Source organism: Copadichromis virginalis, linkage group LG15 (assembly GCF_057382275.1).
Source record: "Copadichromis virginalis isolate Kocher_CV1m ecotype Utaka linkage group LG15, C_Virginalis_male_GT1.1, whole genome shotgun sequence".
In the NCBI taxonomy this organism is placed as follows: Eukaryota; Metazoa; Chordata; class Actinopteri; order Cichliformes; family Cichlidae; genus Copadichromis; species Copadichromis virginalis.
This window is the reverse complement of record NC_140632.1, coordinates 6826982-6846062: the sequence shown is the minus strand read 5'-3', so window position 1 is coordinate 6846062 and position 19081 is coordinate 6826982. Positions and strand designations below refer to the sequence as shown.

At 42.7% G+C, this 19081-nt stretch overlaps 1 protein-coding gene across 2 annotated transcripts in view; it reads right to left on the bottom strand.

The window, feature by feature from the left end:
* The window catches only part of nkain2 (sodium/potassium transporting ATPase interacting 2), a 113436-nt gene that overhangs the window by 14899 nt on the left and 79456 nt on the right, over positions 1–19081 (bottom strand). For both annotated transcript variants that reach the window (XM_085431571.1, XM_085431570.1), the window contains exon 5: positions 7563–7623. In XM_085431571.1, the coding sequence (XP_085287697.1) occupies positions 7563–7623 (61 nt within the window). The remainder of the gene's footprint in view (positions 1–7562; positions 7624–19081) is intronic.

The window sequence follows — 19081 nt, the reverse complement described above, 5'->3', positions numbered from 1 at the left end:
CAAATACTTTGTGAATTGACTGATGAACATCTTTTAGTTCCCTTTCTCTTCACACATTTTTCCCTCCATGACTGTTGCTTGGTGATGGTGGTTGAAAGTGGGAAGCATGAGGGAGAGACCTGCAGTATGAATGAAAAGCAACTTTGATCTAGCAGAAATGTGCTCAGCTATCTTCATCCTCCACACGTTCTCTCACGTCTCTTTCTCTGCATGTTGCTGTAAAATGAATGAGCCCGGCTGTTAAGTCTGTGGGCTACAAGTTTCACTGAGAATTTGTGTCGGTAAAGTAGTGGTAACGACCCTCAACGAGACAATGGCTCCATTCAAACCTTCTGCTTTTTTTTATTAAGAGAATAAACAAGATGGACAGGAGGAGTGTAGTGAGAGGGCGACAGATTGAATTTATTTTAGAAGCCTGACCCTTCAAAGCAACTTTACCCAGTATATTAGAAATCAACCACTCACTGAACCTTGCCAAACAGAGTTTAGTCAGAGCTTAGCAACCGTAACCAGGAACAGCCGGTTTGTCAACCTTTGGATTTCTACACACGCTAAAAGCAGCCAGAGAAACAATTAAAATCCTCCGTTTAAATGGCTGCAGTTTTTGAAAAAATCTTTTCAAACGAACAAACAAAAAAATTCAGAACAGATTAAACCATTCGACAGAACAAAAAAACTGCAATTTTTTCTTTTTTCTCATTGTTCAAGGTTCAAGGTTCTTTATTTGTCATATGCATAGCACACAGTGAAATGTAGCCTGACACGCTCCTCGACATGTTCAAAAATGTGGGGGGGGGGGGGGGGGGGGGCTGTAGAGGAAGAACATTATATGTATATATTAGGGGTGCAACGATACACAAAATTCACGGTTCGGTTCGATACTTTGGTGTCACGGTTCGATATTTTTTCGATACAAAAACAATGTTCATGCCTTTTTAATTTGTCATTTATTAAAATTATAAATTTATATTTTAACTCAAAAGTACAGTTTTTAAGTTTTATGTTGCTGAGACAAAAGTAATTAAAAAAATAAATATATCTCAGGGCTCTCAAAATTTCAAAATCCCTGGTAGCCCTTCAGGCAGGGACTCTTCAGTTTTTGGTAGCCCAAAATAAATTTAAGTAGCCCAAATAAAAAAGAGAGCAATTTTTTGATTGATGTTTTGTTTCCTTTACAATGTTATACTTTAGGAAACAAAACATTAATCAAAAAATTGTTGAAACACAAATCACAACATTGTATAAAAATTACAATCATCAACTCAAATACTTGGTTCTAATTGAACAGAAATTTCTATGAACTTGTAAGAACTGTGTAGGACATGAATCAGTCTGTGTCAGATCCTGAATTTGAAATTTCCACTGAAGTCACGGGTAAGAGACAAGTGGAACCAAGATCGAGGCCATTTGCTTTTTGAAGTTTGCAAAGACTGCTAAATTTTGCCAGTGGTAGTTCACTCTTTGCAACATAGTACACTGTTCTAAAGAGATTTTTCAGGTTTATTTTTAGTATGTTATTTGCAATTGGTGTTTGTTCTGGGAAAGATATTGCAGACTGAGCAATAATGCGTTTCTTGCATTTCTCATGCGTTCTAATGGGGGCCTTTCTTAAAATGACTGGTCCCAGTAACAAAGGCGCTTGTCGACTCAGAAATCGAGAGAAAACCAACAACACACCCGGCAGAACATTATGTTATTTACACGGGTGCACATAAGTGGTCCGCATGTGCGCATTCGCTGTCAAAATAAAAGACGCGCACCAGATAAGAAGTTGCAACGCGCGTTTGCGTCCATATAAAAGGCAGTGTTTTTGTCCGCTAGAGTGGGATTTTCACGGCACATTCCGCACCACATCTCTGTGCGTTCATCATTTGCAACCACTTTTCTGAGAATACGTGCTTCTTTTGTGGTTCGGACTCCTTCTGACATTTGTTTGGAGGTGGAGGAACACCAAAGTAATTGCTTAAAGGAGCTTGCTTCTTCGACATCTTTAAGAGTTCTAAACAAATGTCTGTCCTCCTCCAGAAAATCTTATGTATGCAAACACGTGTTGCAACTTCATATCTTGTGCGCGTTTGTTTTTTTTTGACAGCGAATGTGCACCTGCGGACCACTTATGTGCAGCCCTGGTTATTTAGCTCATCATATTGCAGCCACAGAAATTATTTTGTCCATGAAACCATAAAGCTGCACTTTCTTTTTGCCTTGTAGTCTGATTTGTCCTAACTTTTCCGTTTTGTGGTAAGCTTTTCTTTGGCTGTCACTTCTTCACCCTGACCTGTCTTATTTGGCTCAGCAGAACTAAAATATCCTGCTGCTTTTACACACGCACTCAACCTCTGCGCGATCAACCTCTCATATGTTTAAGCTTGCTGCGGGAGATTTCACAGGTCAGATTTGCATAGTAAGCTAACGATTGTTAAGACGATGTCAGAGGAATTGGTGCGCAAATTATCATCACTCACCAATCAGTACTGTCGCTCTCTATACACAGTTCGCGCGATTGCAAAGTGAAAGCAAAAAAACAAGCGCAAATTCAAACGCGATTTCAATATGTCACATATTGACAGTGGCTCACCGATGCCAATGACATAATTACCCAGCTACATTTCCGAAAGAATGCAAAAGCATTGACATATTGTAGCGGGTCAGGGCTGTTCGGGGTTCTGTTTGTACAGTTATGTTTTGTGTATGTTGCCATGGTGACGGGTGACGCCCTCTCGATGCGACAGTGTGTCCTTCCGGGGTCAGAGGGCGCCCTGTGTGTTGTTGTTGTTGCTGTGCGGTTGCCGCGCTGAGCAGTTAGCTAGCGGCAGTGTTCTTCTGCAGATGTCAATAAACGGCTGTGCTCCCTGGCTAGTGTAACAGTGTTTATGTGGTATTATTCCACTTGCCACAAATATCAGTGTAATGGGGAAACAGCGCCCCCCCTCTCGGTGTGGCTGGTTAGGTGAGGCTGGCTGCAGTAATCGCTGCCAGTCTGCCGTAGCCATACAAGAGGTGAGTTGTATTGTTCCGCACACGATATAGCTAAGTAGTACAGACACATAAAACATGTTTGATTAGCTGACGAGCACCGAGTGTAATAAGTGCTTAGCGGACACATGTCTAACATCAGTTTTATGTACTTTTCATTTGTTTATTATTGTGTAAAACTGTATGCTAAAGCGGAATGCTAATGAGATGTTCTGCCGTAGTGTGCTGTGCGGAGTGGTGTGTGGCGAGCCTGTGCACTGATAATACACCGTTGTTTCCATTCAGGTACATCATTTGTTGTTGCTGTTATTTTATTGTATATTAGAAATCGTATTGCTGCAGTAATCGCTGCCAGTCTGCCGTAGCCATACGAGAGTGTGCTGTGCGGAGTGGTGTGTGGCGAGCCTGTGCACTGATAATACACCGTTGTTTCCATTCAGGAAATAAAGTGGCAACGATCGATCAGAGACTCCTTGTCTTTTTAAAAACACTACACAACGCAGCGTCGAGGAGTCTGTTTGGGCCGAACTGTTGCAGCGGGATGAAGCAGAAACCGGTTACACTAGCTCACGGGAAGCAAGACCAAACGATACCTCCGTCTCCTCCTTGTCTGAGCTCGCCACATTGGTGTCAGAAGTGGGATGATGGTGGAACCCCATGTTCTGACCCGAGTGACTTTTCCCCCGCCGGTCGTGACCGGCCGGTGCGCCAAAAGAAGGCACCTGGACATTTGCAGGACTTTGTGTCGGGTAATGGGGTCGTCGGGGACGACTGACCCCTTAGGTGGGGGCTATGTAGTGGGTCAGGGCTGTTCGGGATTCTGTTTGTACAGTTATGTTTTGTTTATGTTGCCATAGAGACGGGTGATGCCCTTTCGCTGCGACGGTGTGTCCTTCCGGGAGCAGTTAGCTAGCGGCAGTGTTCTTCTGCAGATGTCAATAAACGTCTGTGCTCCCTGGCTAGCTCACGGGAAGCAAGACCAAACGATACCGCCTCGCCACAATATTAAACATATCAGGTCCCCATAAGGAGAATCATGTGCTAACGGCTGTCTAAATGACTCGGGTAAAGTTTGTAGCATGCATGCTTGTTGTTTTTGTCTGCTTCCACTTGTCTTTGCACTAGGATGATGTCAGTGTAAATGTGCAGTCATATTCGTTGTGTTCCCACTAGTGCTGTCAGCGTTAATCTCGTTGAAATGACGTTAACGCCACAACAAGGCAAATCTCCGTTAACGAGCTACCCCTGATCGCTGTGCTGGGGCTAGACGGCCAACACGTTAACGAGCTAACTGCGCTAACACACTAGTTCCCACCCATGTAATTGAGCATTGCGTGGCACATCCAACATACTGTTTTACTTTAGTCCATGACGCGCTTACCTTCAGGGTCATACGTCACATGAAAACCAAAATAATTCCAAACGCCAGATCTGAATGAGAGTGGGGGAGGTTCAATTTGCCATGTTATAAGGAGAGCTTAACTTCTGTCTCGCTAGCTTGCCCTGCGCTCTTCCTTCTGATGATGCTGTCTGTGTTGAGCGCTCAGTGGATCTGCGCTAGACAGTGCAGCCTAGGCGGAGTAGTCGAACGCAGATTCACTGAGCGCTCAACACAGACAGCATCGTCAGAAGGAAAGTTGATAAAATAAATTACAAATTTTGTATTGTTCGATACATATGCGTACCGAACCGAAAGCACTGTATCAAATGGTTCAATATCGATACGAGTATCGTTGCACCCCTAGTATATGTGTGTGTGTGTGTGTAAATATATATATATATATATATATATATATATATATATATTTATCTTCTGACGATGCTGTCTGTGTTGAGCGCTCAGTGAATCTGCGTTCGACTACTCCGCCTAGGCTCGACAGTGCAGCCTAGGCGGAGTAGTTGAGCGCAGATCCACTGAGCGCTCAACACAGACAGCATAGTTAGAAGGAAGAGCGCAGGGCAAGCTAGCGAGACAGAAGTTAAGCTCTCCTTGCAACATGGACCTCCCCCACTCTCATTCAGATCTGGCGTTTGGAATTATTTTGGTTTTCATGTGACGTATGACCCTGAAGGTAAGCGAGTCATGCACTAAAGTAAAACAGTATGTTGGATGTGCCATGCAATGCTCAATTACATGGGTGGGAACTAGTGTGTTAGCGCAGTTAGCTCGTTAACGTGTTGGCCGTCTAGCCCCATGCACGGGGCGATCGGCGGTAGCTCGTTAACGGAGATTTGCCGTGTTGTGGCGTTAAGGTCATTTCAACGAGATTAACCTGAAAGCACTAGTGGGAACACGACGAATATGACTGCACATTTACGCCGACATCATCCTAGTGCAAAGACAAGTGGAAGCAGACACAAAAAAGCAAGCATGCTACTAACTTTAGCCGAGTCATTTAGACAGCTGTTAGCACATGATTCTCCTTATGCTGCTGAGAATATAGCCCAGAAGAAGCGGATAGTATAGCTTTTATTTTGGAAAGAGCCATTTCTCTGTAATAAACTCTCTTTTCCAAAGATGAGTGATTCCTCAATCAGATACAGGGCTCGCAATATCGCTAGCCCGACGTCCCGGTGCTAGTGATTTTTTCAGTCGGGCTACCAAAATCTATCTCTACCCTGCCCGTCGGGCTATTGTAGGAAAAATATATGTCAATGCTTTTGCATTCTTTCAGAAATGTAGCTGGGTAATTATGTCATTGGCATCGGTGAGCCACTGTCAATATGTGACATATTGAAGTCGCGTTTGAATTTGCGCTCGTTTTTTTGCTTTCACTTTGCAATCGTGCGAACTGTGTATAGAGAGCGACAGCACTGATCTGTGAGTGATGATAATTTGTGCACCAATTCCTCTGACATCGTCTTATTAATCGTTAGCTTACTATGCAAACATGACAAGTGAAATCTCCCGCAGCAAGCTTAAACATGTGAGAGGTTGATCGCGCAGAGAATCGCTGAGCTTATGTGAGTGAGTGTGTAAAAGCATTTCAGTTCTGCTGAGCCAAATAAGAGAGGTCAGGGTGAAGAAGTGACAGCCAAAGAAAAGCTTACCACAAAACGGAGAAGTTATGACAAATCAGACTATAAGGCAAAAAGAAAGTGCAGCTTTATGGTTTCATGGACAAAAGAATTTCTGTGGCTGCGATATGACGAGCTAAATAACCAGGGCTGCACATAAGTGGTCCGCAGGTGCGCATTCGCTGTCAAAATAAAAAACACGCACAAGGGTTAGGGTTAAATTTAAAAACTGTACTTTTGAGTTAAAATATATATTTATAATTTGAATAAATGACAAATTAAAAATGCATGAACATTTTTTGTATCGAAAAAATATCGAACCGTGACACCAAAGTATCGAACCGAACCATGAATTTTGTGTATCGCTGCACCCCTCATATATATATATATATACACACACACGCATATATATATATACACACATACAACGTCATTGGTTGTAGACCCAGAGTTTTGAGTATCTGCTGACATTCAATTCTTTGATGATTTATTTGTGTGTGTGTATATATATATATATTTTTTTTTTCTTTTTTTTCTTTTTTTTTTTTGATTGTCATGCTCCTTTGTATTTGTAGCCTTAAGTACTTTGTTTCAGATCCCATGTATTTACATTTGTTTTTTGGCTTGAGGCTATTCTGTATACTTGTTATTTTTCTAGCCCTTTTCCTTATATACTTCTGTGTCAAGTGTGTCTTAGGGTTTAGTCTCTGTGTATAATCACTTTCTTTTTTCATTTTGATACTCTCCTGACTTCTGTTTCTCAATTCTAGGTTAGTCTACTTCCTGTCTCATTATCTTTGATTAGTTTCAATTGTTTCTTGTTCCCCAGCTGTTTCCACTCAACTCCGTAACCTTCAGTGTGTTCCTGTGGCATTTCCCTGTCTTTCAATTAAACCTCGTCATGTCATTCTGTTTCCATACCTGCCTGTTTCACGGTGTTTTTCACTGTGCTGCCTGTATTTTATTGTTTTGTATCGTGGACTTTGTTTTACTTCTGTTTTGTGAAGATTTATGAATTTTACAAACAGTAAACTAAAAATACCTCAGGAGTTGGAATGTGGCTCAGTGCTCAAACCTGAGGATGTGTGCTTTGTGACAAATGGTACGACTGGTGTTTATAAACTCTGAGTGAGACAGCTCACCTGTCTGAAGCAGAGAATTAAATCTGATGGTAGAATCTCACTAATCCTGTCTCCATGTTAGAGATAATTAATAGTTTGAAATATTTAATAAAGTCACAGCTGCTGTGCAACTCGTGTAAATACTTGCAACTCCCTCTACTCATATGGATCCCGCAGATGCGATTCTGCAGGTATTTAATGAATGTTGAAAAGATTGATATTTCAGAAGTCGCATATTTTTATGTGAATCAATTATAACTTTTGTTTGTGGATCTCAATGTAACTCCCCATATGTAATCATTTATTCCTCGCACACACTTAAAAGAGATGAAAGTACTCATTTAAATCGAGGATTATGTAAGTTTCAAAAAATAAAAACATAATTTTGCTTTCAAGGTATTTTTCGTGTATGACCATGTGACTGCAGGTGTGTGACTGTGTACTTACAGCTATCCTCCTCTTCAGAAATAAGCTTGACCACGTAACAGGCGTAGATAAACCCCACCAACTAGAGACAAAGACAAAGGAAAAAAGACAAAAAAAACAGAGGAACATTACTCTTTTGTGCAACACAGAGAGAAAGCGGAAAACATGTGAGGGTGAACAAATAGTTGGAACAGACAGAGAAAACAGGTGTTGGTGGAAGTGGAGCGGAACAGCACTGTGGTATTTTGCTCCAAAATAGAGCGCTGTGTGTGTGTGTGTGTGTGCAAAAACATATTTTCAATGACAACCACAAGGTTATCCCAAATTTTCATGGTTTTAGAGCTCCACAGACACTGTTTTAATGCACATGCTGTGGGTAAACATGTGCCGTCTATTGCCTCGGTCACAAGCAATAACTCTAGCTTACAAAGTCAAGGCAGATAATGCTACATTTGTGATTATCATCAGAATGAAAACCTTACACCACCGCTGTGGGGCAGGGCTTTGTAAGCGTACAACCAGAGGTGAACCTCACAGTCTTCCATCTCATCATGTCATGTCCGTTTGAAGCCATTCACATACCTGGAAATAATGAGGGCCAAACAATCAAAAAAGGATGCTGCAGCTCTGTGCTGTGATTGTTACAGGGAGAAGCTTACATTAAACATGTGTGTATCTGTGTGGGTTATGTTTAGACTGTGGTACAGCGATCCACACCAGCAAAACACCTTTTGCTATCTGATCTGCTTTCCCATTGGCTGTCTGTTTCCTAGGAGACCGATAGGAGGTGGCCGATTGGAGCAAAGATGCAGGAAGGTGCAGTCGATGTAAGGTCAGGATTTTAGTGACCTTATTACCCCGCGATGACAGAGGAGGAGAAGAGGATGGAGGGAAGAGATAAAACGTGGGATGGGAGGAAAAATAGGTATACACGTGTGTTTGTATGAGGCATTAATTTAACCTATTACCCTGAATAAAGAGGACTTATTGCTGAAATATGGCTTTAAGTGTTGGGAAAATGACATTGACCTGGTTGGTATTCTATTGACTACATGGACGGATGCCAACACACACACACACACACACACACACACACACACACACACACACACACACACACACACACACACACACACACAAACACTCAGCTAGCTGCAAATGTGAGGAGCTACATTTGAGATTCAGTGTATATCTCAAGGTCCTGACCTCATTTACTCTAAATAATGTTCAGCTCCCAAAGCTCCCCTCCGTTTCTCACACTGACTATTCCTTCCAGCTTCTCTTCCTTTTTCTCTTGCCATTATACATCCCATTTCCTTCCACCTTGTACTCGCTCTCTCCTCTGCCTCACACAAGGAAATGAGTCAGGAATACAGTGTTTCGCTGCGCGGTAGATGAATTTACTTAAAGCTAAGCCACATACAGGAGGAGGAAACTGCTGCCGGTATCAGCGGGGGGATCAAAACTGATGAGAAAACAAATGTGCTTTGTGCAGCAGATATGCCATGAGAAATATCCACTGGTCAAAGATGCTGATAAGTTTACGTCCTACAACATCGCAGCTGTCGGTACTACTGACAGCATCATTTCAAAGATTAGGATGACCTCGACCTCAGGCTGCGTCTCCTGTCTGCCGCCAATCCAGCTTGAAATGATTTTTATATTAGTATTCACTTGAAGCAGACTTTTTGCATTGCAAAGTCAAAATGTTGCTTAAAAGACTATGAAGAGTTTAGGGAGTTTTCCACCAATGATTGGGAGCTTGTTCTGTCTTCTTCTGCAGGCTCATTGGCTCTGAAAATGACTTTTGGGTGCAGTTGTGTTAGCGCGACTGAACAGGGAGCGGAGAGCCATGCCCGCCCCGCGATAGGGAACATTCTGATCAGCTGTGACGGAGTACGTTTCTCTGCACATCAATATCCTGTTAATATTCGTGAAACTCAAGTATTCCGTTTTTGGTGTTTGCTGCATATAAACATAATATCCTGTTTACAATAAGTCTGATTATATCTCGTCCTGGAGTCAAGAAATCCAAATAAGGTAGCTGGGGTTCACCAATATTAGCTATGGGGCTGTAAGCATGTGTGTTCCTTATCTTGTTTATTGCTGGAGTTCTGGGTGTGTCTATGTTTGATCCCTGCAGTTATATTTGGACTTTCCTGCTCATGAACCCTGGAAAATAGCATATTTGTTATTTTAGGTTTTGCAGGGCCAAACACTTCCAAACCACATTTTTAGTTTTGACTAAGATTTTGATTAAAAAGTGCCAATAGCAACCAACTAGAAACACATTGTCAGTGTAAGATACAACTCACAGACAATTACAAAACAGGTGTGTGTATAAATAAAAACTGAATGGCATGATTTGCAACTCTCATAAACACCTATGTTATTCACAAACAAGAATAGAAATCACATCAAATGTTTGAGCTGTGAAAATGTACCATTTTAAGGAAAAAAAGAGGTCATTTTAAACATGTCTCCAAAACATTGGGACAGGGCCATGTTTAGCAGTTTGTAGCATCACCTCTTTTTGACAGTCTGTAACCATCTGGGAACTGATAAGAGTAGTTGCTGGGCTTAGTGGATCGCAGGCCGACCAGTTCAGCACCCGCGATCCACTAAGAACATTATTCTGAAAGTGTTCAACAATTGAAAGACACAATTTTTTTGCAGATTGGTAAAACCTTTCCCATCTTTACTTCTCAGAAACTAGGCCTCTCTAAAATCAACTTTTTTTTTTATCGGGGATTGTAAAAAGAAAGAAATACGGTGTTTTAGCTTCTCCACAGTACATGCTTTCTGCCTTTTAGTGAGCTATACCCCCAGGTTTCTCAGACAGACTCTGGCTCCTTTTTTTCATTTTGTCTGTGGATTTAGGTTTCCTAGTTACTGAGCGATGTTCAGTGTGACGAGTGGAAATGGAAAAAGCACCACTTCAGCATCAACTCAGACAGGATCCCTGCCCCTGATCAGCCTGACAAGCAATAACTTGTACAGCTTCACCATTTCGCCGCACAGCACCGTGCACCTCACTCAGAGCAGAAGCCCTTTATTCTTATTAGGTTTTATGAGCACAAGGGCGCATGCAATCCCAGGAGGCAGGAGTTTGTCCCATTTCTTAAACATACCGTTTATCGAATGCCTGTTGCCATGGTAAACACTGCAAATGTAGTTAGTTATGCAACAGTAAGTCCGTAAAACCTAGTTGCATTATTCCAAGGTAGAGAAAAGTAATGGTATGGGTGATAAATTGTGAGATATGCATGTTCTTCCCGCTTCGATGTAGTTGACTGCAACATTTCTCCCCTTCAGAGCTTGAACAGAGTGTTCTGAACAAATGTTTGCAATGATAACGATGGCAAAGTGGCCTTCCTGCACTGCAGTTACACCTCCTAGTTTCACAGTGTCTGTGAGTAGCTGATACACATGCACGTGCATGTTTTCAATCTCAACTCTTCTTCTTGGTGTATTTGTTTTACGGCTCCCATTTGGCATTTATAACAGATTAGTCCATGTTAACAATGATTCAATTAATTTATTAAATGAAGTAAGAATGAAATGGGGTGTTGCGATGGTAAATGCCATTATCTGGCAAGGCCTGGACTCAGCTACCCACAGGTGTGATTGTTAAGTGTGAAGTTGTCAATACTACTAATCTGCAAATAAACCCAAAGTACAAAATAATAGGATGTAAGATTTACTAATGATATTTAATAAAGACGTGCAGTGAGCTCCACATGTATTTGTAGATTCCCATTCATGAGTTCCTCTTTTATGGAAAGAAGAGAAAGAAAAGTCATACAACATGAATATCAAGGCTTGCAGTTGGCAATTTCCAGCTAATTGCACCATTATTTGATACAGAAAAAAAAATCATGTCTTACCTAATTTTCTATTGACATCATCCTGGTAGTGGTTATAAGTACAAGTGCATAATAACAGTTTAAGAGCAGCTCATTGCTCAAATGTTTAGAGCCATATCTGCATATCTCTGTTCCTTTTAAATGGCTAAATTGTTTGCAGTGAAGCCGCTTTTCTACGTATAAATCCTGAAATTTGAGATGTCAGAAATTAGCCAGAGAAGGAGTCAAAACACCCCTGATGGAGGATTTTGTCCACCATTCTATTCATGCTGTTCATAAGCAAAAACCTAAGCAAACACTTAGCTGTGTCTGTCAGATTATAAGTAGCAAGCTGTGCAAGTGTTATTAGTTGGTCTGTCTGCTTTACAATCTGCTAATTGGAGAAACTCCTGCTAGATTTTGGTTGTTATCACTTGAATAAACTAGCTCCATCTGTGATCATAGATGGTAGTGGATCACCCAAAGAACTTTCAACTTCCATCTGCACTTTTTCCGGGCTCTTGCTTAATAAATCTTGCACTAAGAGTCTACAGCTATATGAGAGGTTCTGTGAGCTGGGGTGAGAAATGATATGGAAAACCACAAATATCAACCTCTAGTGGCGCCAAAGGAAAAGTAAATGTCAGTGGCAGTGCATTGTCAGGATATCTGAACTTTTACCAGGTCTTTGTTTTTCTTTCAACAGGCCAAAATCCTCAGGAACATTGCCACATTGCTAAAATCACTTTCATTGCCGCTGTGTGCTACGCAGCCAAAGAAATCCCATTAGACAAAAGGAAGATAAGTGAATCATCATACTTTTCTACAATCATGATGCTCCAAATGTTCCCTTAGCAGTGATTCTGATAACACCTGGAAGTTTTGAACGGAGCGCAGGGAGAAATTAGTTGAATGTCAAGCAGCTGGTGTTCGGTAAGGATGGAAACTCTACGTTCTGCATGGCCTGAGAGCAATAATTCACTGATACCATCACGGGATGAGACCTGTTAGAAAAGCAATGACAGATGCCATGGACGTGCATGCATAAGTCAGTCTCCCAGTGACGCAGTCAGTTCTACACCAGAAATGAAGAGGAGTTAACATTTTGAATGAAGCACAGTGCTTTTTAAGTAGATCTTAAACCAGCTGAGTAGATCCGCAGGTTAATACATGACCACCACCACCAATTACCCCTCCCATTCACTGTTGCTTTATTCTCATAACATTCACAGTGTTCATTCTGAATCTTAACGATAGAGCTGTTGTCTATTTGTCTGCTAATCTTGCCTTGTGTTGTGGATGTATTGCTCTTTGATGAGAAATGAATTCATCTCCAATGAGCAAATCCATTACAGCTGTCTGTGGAATTGTACTGAAGATAAATTGTGTTGTGACGAAGATGTCGCATCCATTGGATTAAATCTATTTACGTGCTGATGATGTCCTCTAAAACTTAAACAAATGCTGGGGGAGTTGAGGGTGTGGCGAGGGTGTGGTGTATTATATTTTGTCACCAAGAGCAGGAGTGAAAATTTACAGCTTTAATTAATACTTAATTTGTTTTAAACAAAACAAAAACTAAAAAAAGAGACACCATCAAGAAAACAGAGATGTGGTTCATCAGGAGAAGGATGACAATATCATACATACAAGACCAAAAGAACACTGTGTCAGAAGACCACGTTGAAACAAGGAGGATTCTTTGGACACATTATGAAAAGAGCAGGAATGCAATATAATGATATATTTTGAAAAGGGTGGAGGAAAGTGTTTTAGTCCATCATAATAATAATAAATGCCCAGTCTCTTTCTCAAAGTGAAGAATAAAGATAAAATCAATTCCCTGGTTTTAAGTGCTCCTGATTTAAGCATATTCTCTGTGCAGAGTTGTAACATGCAAACAAGCCGACATAGCTAATGGTAATTTTCATCAGTCGATTATGTCTCAGAGACAGGGTTACTCAGCTGTGTGTGGGGACCAGGCTATATGCAGCCATTCCTCCCAATCAGAGAAAGAAAACAAAAAACAACAGTAGGTGATTTCACTGATTAGTATCTCCACTTTAGATGAAGTTATGCTAATCACTGAAATTACTTGCAGGCATGCACTTTAGACCACGGAGCCAGCAGACAGCCTCTTAGATAATGTTGTTTAATATAATTATCACTTTGTTTGTGCTATTAGGATGTACAATAGCGCTGAGGGGGAAAAAAAAACGTAATTAAAGAAGTAACGCTCGTGCATTTCCCCACTGTGCTATCGTCTGGGATTGAAGGCCTACATTTCACTGAGCACGCTCCAGTTCTCCCCGGAGAAGCCTTATGCTCTACGTCAGTACAGCTGATATTCACTCTGTGGAACAAACTGTAAAGGAATTGAAAGTTTAGAAAGCTAATTAGTCCACTCTTCAAAATTAACACAGTAATTCACTGTAAAAGTCAGGCAGCAAACCAATTAACGATTTATCATATACACTTTATGAAATAAATGAACCATGGGACAAAGCCCAACGAGACTGACTGTGGAACGAGTTGTTTTCTTATGAGACAAATATTCTCATCTGTTGTAGGGAAAAAAAAAAAACTAAAATAGATTTGCGGTCACAGTTGTTACATCACATGAAGTCAGTAAACTGGAGACGAAAATCCAACTGCTGCGAGACACTTAGAAAAGCAAACTAGTCCATCACACACCCAACTAACCACCCAGACAAACAAAAACATGCAGTGTTGAAGAACCTGACAGCTGCAATGCTTCAGTGGCTATTTGTCTTCCTCACACTGTCCAGACTTGTCTACATTTAAATTCCCCCCACCATCGAAACACGAGAGCCTTTAATTCTTGAAAACACAAGCATTACCCCTTTTTGTCAGGTTGTCAGATATTACCTGTTAGTATTGATCCAGCACCATTAACGTTGCTCCAGGATCCAATCACCTGGGGTGTGTAAGTTCAAACTTGACAAGAGCAAATAATGAGATTAACCTGTTCATGTTTTGGTGTTTTCTTTAATGAGGTCCTCTGAGCTCTTTTTCAGTCGAATGTCATCCAATCATCCATGCACACCCCCAATCATTATCACCTTTCAAACATGCTTTGCCACTTAAATAATGTGTCATAAAGTAGGACATTTCAAAACAGGTGAGTTTACAAATGTAATTCAACTCTTTCTGAACTTTTGGCTCATGCTCTTGCCTTTCGTTAATGACTCTTTAATGTTATGGGAGCTTGAGATGCCATAAACATCAAGGAAAAAGATCATAATTGTGGTGTTTCGACAGAAGAACGGAGACGGCTTGGTTTGTAATGGAACGTATATATTCAGCAGTAGTTCGCCATTTTACATCTCACCATACACTTCACTTCTTCTCTCCTTCCATCATCCTTAGTCACAGAGCCCCCTACTGGTAACTGAGTATATGTTCATATTCAGTCCCCCTTGTAAGCAACCCTTCACCATCTTAGCAGTGTATGTAAACACAACATCTCTCCTCATTCTCACAGAATTCTACTACCTCAGTATTACTTACTTAGTATGGCAACATTACTATTTGCACAGAACATTATCAGTAGTAAACTTTGCAACCAGACAGCATTTTCAATACCTATTTCACTTATAACATTACTGGGTGTTTGAACTATACCCGTGATCTTAACATACAATCTTGTTATGGTGCCTAAATCGTCCTTTATAATGAATACTTGTACCGTTAAGGTTACTGTAGTAACTTAACAACCTTAAGTCACAAAACTCACAAATAAATCACAGTAAATCAATCCTCTATTATACTTGGACCTCAGAACTAGCAGTATGGAACTTAACATTAGCACCCAACAGCTCAAGCGTGTTTTTTTTCACTTTTTTTTCTTTTCATTTTTTTTTTTTTAAACTCATTTCATAACATAATCCTTGGTCCAAGCTGGTAACTGTCTCGGTCTGTTAGGAACAGAAGGTCTTTTAGGAGTTTCTCTTGTGTTATTTTCAACCTCGTCACCAGCCTGCAACGGCTCAGCATTCTCTGCGCGGCAGAGTGAGAGACGGGCTGCATTCCATCTCTTTCCATCACTCAAGATGAAGGTGCTCAGTCCAGTCTGTTGCTGCACTGACAGTGGATCAGTGAACTGTCTCTCTCCCTTCCCCACCGACCACAAGCTGGGGAGGTTTTGCCCCCCTCTTTGCATCAGTGTAGCGTTTACTCTTACGTTGCTGGTGAGAGACTCTGGCCCTGCATTGGTCATACTGTCCTGTGTCTTTGGGAAACGGCAGGACATTTAGCTTTGTTCTCATGGGTCTCCCTCTGAGAAGCTGGAACGGAGCTGCTCCAGTCGTTGCATGAGCTGTAGCACGGTAATTCTGTAGCATCTCTGTCACGGCGGGCTTCCACAGCTTCTGGGACACCTGTGCAGCCTGAACACAGTCCTTCAGCACTCTGTTGAATCTTTCAACACACCCGTTCGCTTGAGGGTGATACACACTTGTTCTGATGTGCTTGATGCCCCTTTCCGTCAGGAAATCAGCAAAGGCAGATGAAGTGAATTGTGGTCCATTATCTGTGGTAAGCTCACAAGGGTTTCCCTCCCGTGCAAAAACTGAAGACAAGAACCTAATCACAGTGTCTGTAGTAGCTGATGAAGTAAAGGCTACTTCTGGCCATTTGCTGAAGTAATCGACCAGTGTGATGGCAAACCTGCAGTCCTGCGACCCGCGGTCAAAAGGTCCAACAATGTCAACGGCCACATGCTGAAAGGGACCATCTAGAAACTGAACCGGCTGTAAGGGAGTAGGAGCAGTTTTGGCCGTTTTGTCACACAATTGACAGACTGAGCACGATGACAGAATCGCATGGACTTGAGTATCCATGCATGGCCACCAGTAAAGCTCTCTGAGCCGCTGCTTTGTGCGAACTATGCCCTGGTGACCTTCGTGTGCGAGGCATATCACCTTTTCCCGCAGGGACCTTGGGACCACCAGACGTGTCCCCCGGAAAACCAACGGTGATTCCACAGCAAGTTCATGTCGCACCAGGAAATACGGCTGTATCTCAGGTGGGAGAGACCTTTTCACCTTAGGCCAGCCTGAGCGGATAACCTGTTGCAGCAGAGAAAGGTCAGGGCAGTCCTCACATTCAGCTTTAAAATCCGTCAACGGTGTCGCTGTCAAGAGAGGAGAAACTTCAGCTATCTCCAAGAGAAGGTCTTTTTCAGCATCAATGTCAGTGCTGGAGTACATCAGGGGAACCCGTGAGAGGCAGTCTGCGATGACATTCTGAACACCAGGACGGTACTGCACATCATACTGAAAACACATCAGCCTTGCAGACCATCGTGCGATTCTCATGCCCGCTCTGTTCATACCTTTGGTGCTGAGAAGGGTAGTAAGAGCTTGGTGGTCAGTACGAAGTGTGAATCTGCGGCCCCATACATATGTACGCCATCTTTCCACCGCCCAGACACAGGCTAACGCCTCCTTTTCTGTGGTGGAGTACTTTCTTTCAGCAGGAGACAGTGTTCGGGAGGCGAACGCCACAACCCGCTCCACTTGATCTGGATGTAACTGTGTCAACACAGCGCCTAGCCCATAGTCTGATGCGTCTGTGGTGATAAAAGCAGGTAAGTCAGGGTCATAGACGGCAAGTGCGGGACTTTCCAGAAGGAGTTTTTTCAGGTCACTGAAGCTCTCACGCGCTGCCTCGTTCCACTGGAGTTCAACTTTGATGTCTGTTTTCAGCAACTGTCGCAGTGGTTCCACCAGTGTAGCATAATCTGGAATAAATTTACTGAACCAGGATGACAAACCCAGGAACGAGCGCAATGCAGCCATATCCTTTGGAGCAGGAGCCTCGGCAATAGCAGTAAGGTGATGTTGGCTTGGACGTAGGCCTTCCTTTGAGATTACATGGCCCAGGAATGTGATGTGTGACTGGCAAAAGGAACTTTTCCCAGCATTAATCTGCAGGCCGACATCTCTGAGACGTTGGAGAACAGCTTGCAGGCGTATATCATGCACCTCCTTTGATGTTCCGTAGACGATGATGTCATCCAAGTAGTTGCGAACACCAGGCAGATCTTTCAGGACCGTTTGCATCATTTTCTGGAACGCCGAAGGTGCTGATGCTAGGCCAAATGGGACACGTGTGAACTGGAACAGTCCCTCATGAGTGATGAAAGCAGTCAGCTTGCGGCTCTCCGGATGCAAAGGTAATTGGTGGTATGCTGAGCTGAGGTCAATCTGGCTGTAGTGAGTGGCACCTGCCAAGTCAGAAAACAGATCCTCCATATGAGGAAGAGGATGGCAGTCAGCAATAATGCTCTTATTGGGTTCACGAAGGTCAACACACAGTCTCAACTCCTTTTTTCGCTTTCTGGCCACGACCAAAGGACTCACCCACTCAGCTGCATCGATCCTTTCAATTATGCCAGCTTTGAGTAAGCGAGAGAGTTCTGCTGACACCTCTGTACGTACACTTAATGGCAGGCGTCTCAGCTTTTGGCGTACAGGCCGCACATTGTTGTTTACCTGTACTTTATGGATGAACCCTTTAACACATCCAAGTTGAGCTGGTGGAATAGGATCAACATTGTACACAGCAGACTTCTGGTTAGACGAATCCGGCTCATCTGCAGTTTCATCCTGAATACGGTCCACTTTGCCTCCGACGATGCAGACGTTCAGTGCTCTAATGAGGTCGAGGCCTAATAGCGGGGAACCAGCTTTGACAATGTAGAAGGAAGCAGGAACTTTTTCATTCTGTGCATGCAGTGCAACTGATGCAGGCAGACAACCCATCACAGCCAACTCATCTTTAGCATAAGTAACTAGTTTGACTTTAGGTCGCACCAGTGAACAGTCTGCAAAATACTGTCTGTAGATAGTTTCTGGCAGAATAGACACAGAAGCTCCAGTGTCTACTATCAGCTCTACTGTCTTAGAGCCACCTTGTACAGTTTCAATGTCGACAGTGCAGGTAAGCTTATCTTGAATAGCTGCCATCATTTTAGCATCTTGCACGCACAGTACTGCCAATTCTGGAACCACTACTTCTCTCACTTCACTGACTGACGACTTACATACCTTGGCAAAATGTCCCTTTTTCCCGCAGTTATTGCATTTTGAAGAAGCAGCCGGGCAGTTTTTATCATTAGCTAAGTGCTTGTGAGAACCACACCTGAAGCACTTCCGCTGCTGCTGCTTTGAACCTCCCCGTTTGCGTTGGTCTGGAGTGCAGCCTTTAGCGGGGCGAGGTCCTCTCCTCTGGTGAGAGTGGGAATTTGCCGCGTCGACTGTCTGAACAGGCGCGGTCGGACACGAGCCGGGTGTGGAGAGTAGAGTAGCGTTTTTGACTGCTGCTTCTACCTGGCTCGCAATAGTTAGAGCCTTATCCAGTGTGAGTTCATCCTCCAGTAACAGTTTGTCTTTCACAGCGCTGAGATGAGCATTGGAGATCAACTGATCTCTTATCATTTCACTTTCCATTTGTCCAAAGTTACAAGATGAAGCTAACGCTCTCAGAGCCACCACATACTGAGAAACAGTCTCATCCGCTCGTTGCATACGCTGTCTGAATGTATGACGGCACGCCACGACATTCACTTTCGGCACAAAGTGCTTCTCCAGTGTGCTCATGGCGTCAGCATATGTATCACCTTGCTCCGGTAACGTGTAGAATAACCGCTGTCCCTCCGGGCCCAAGCAG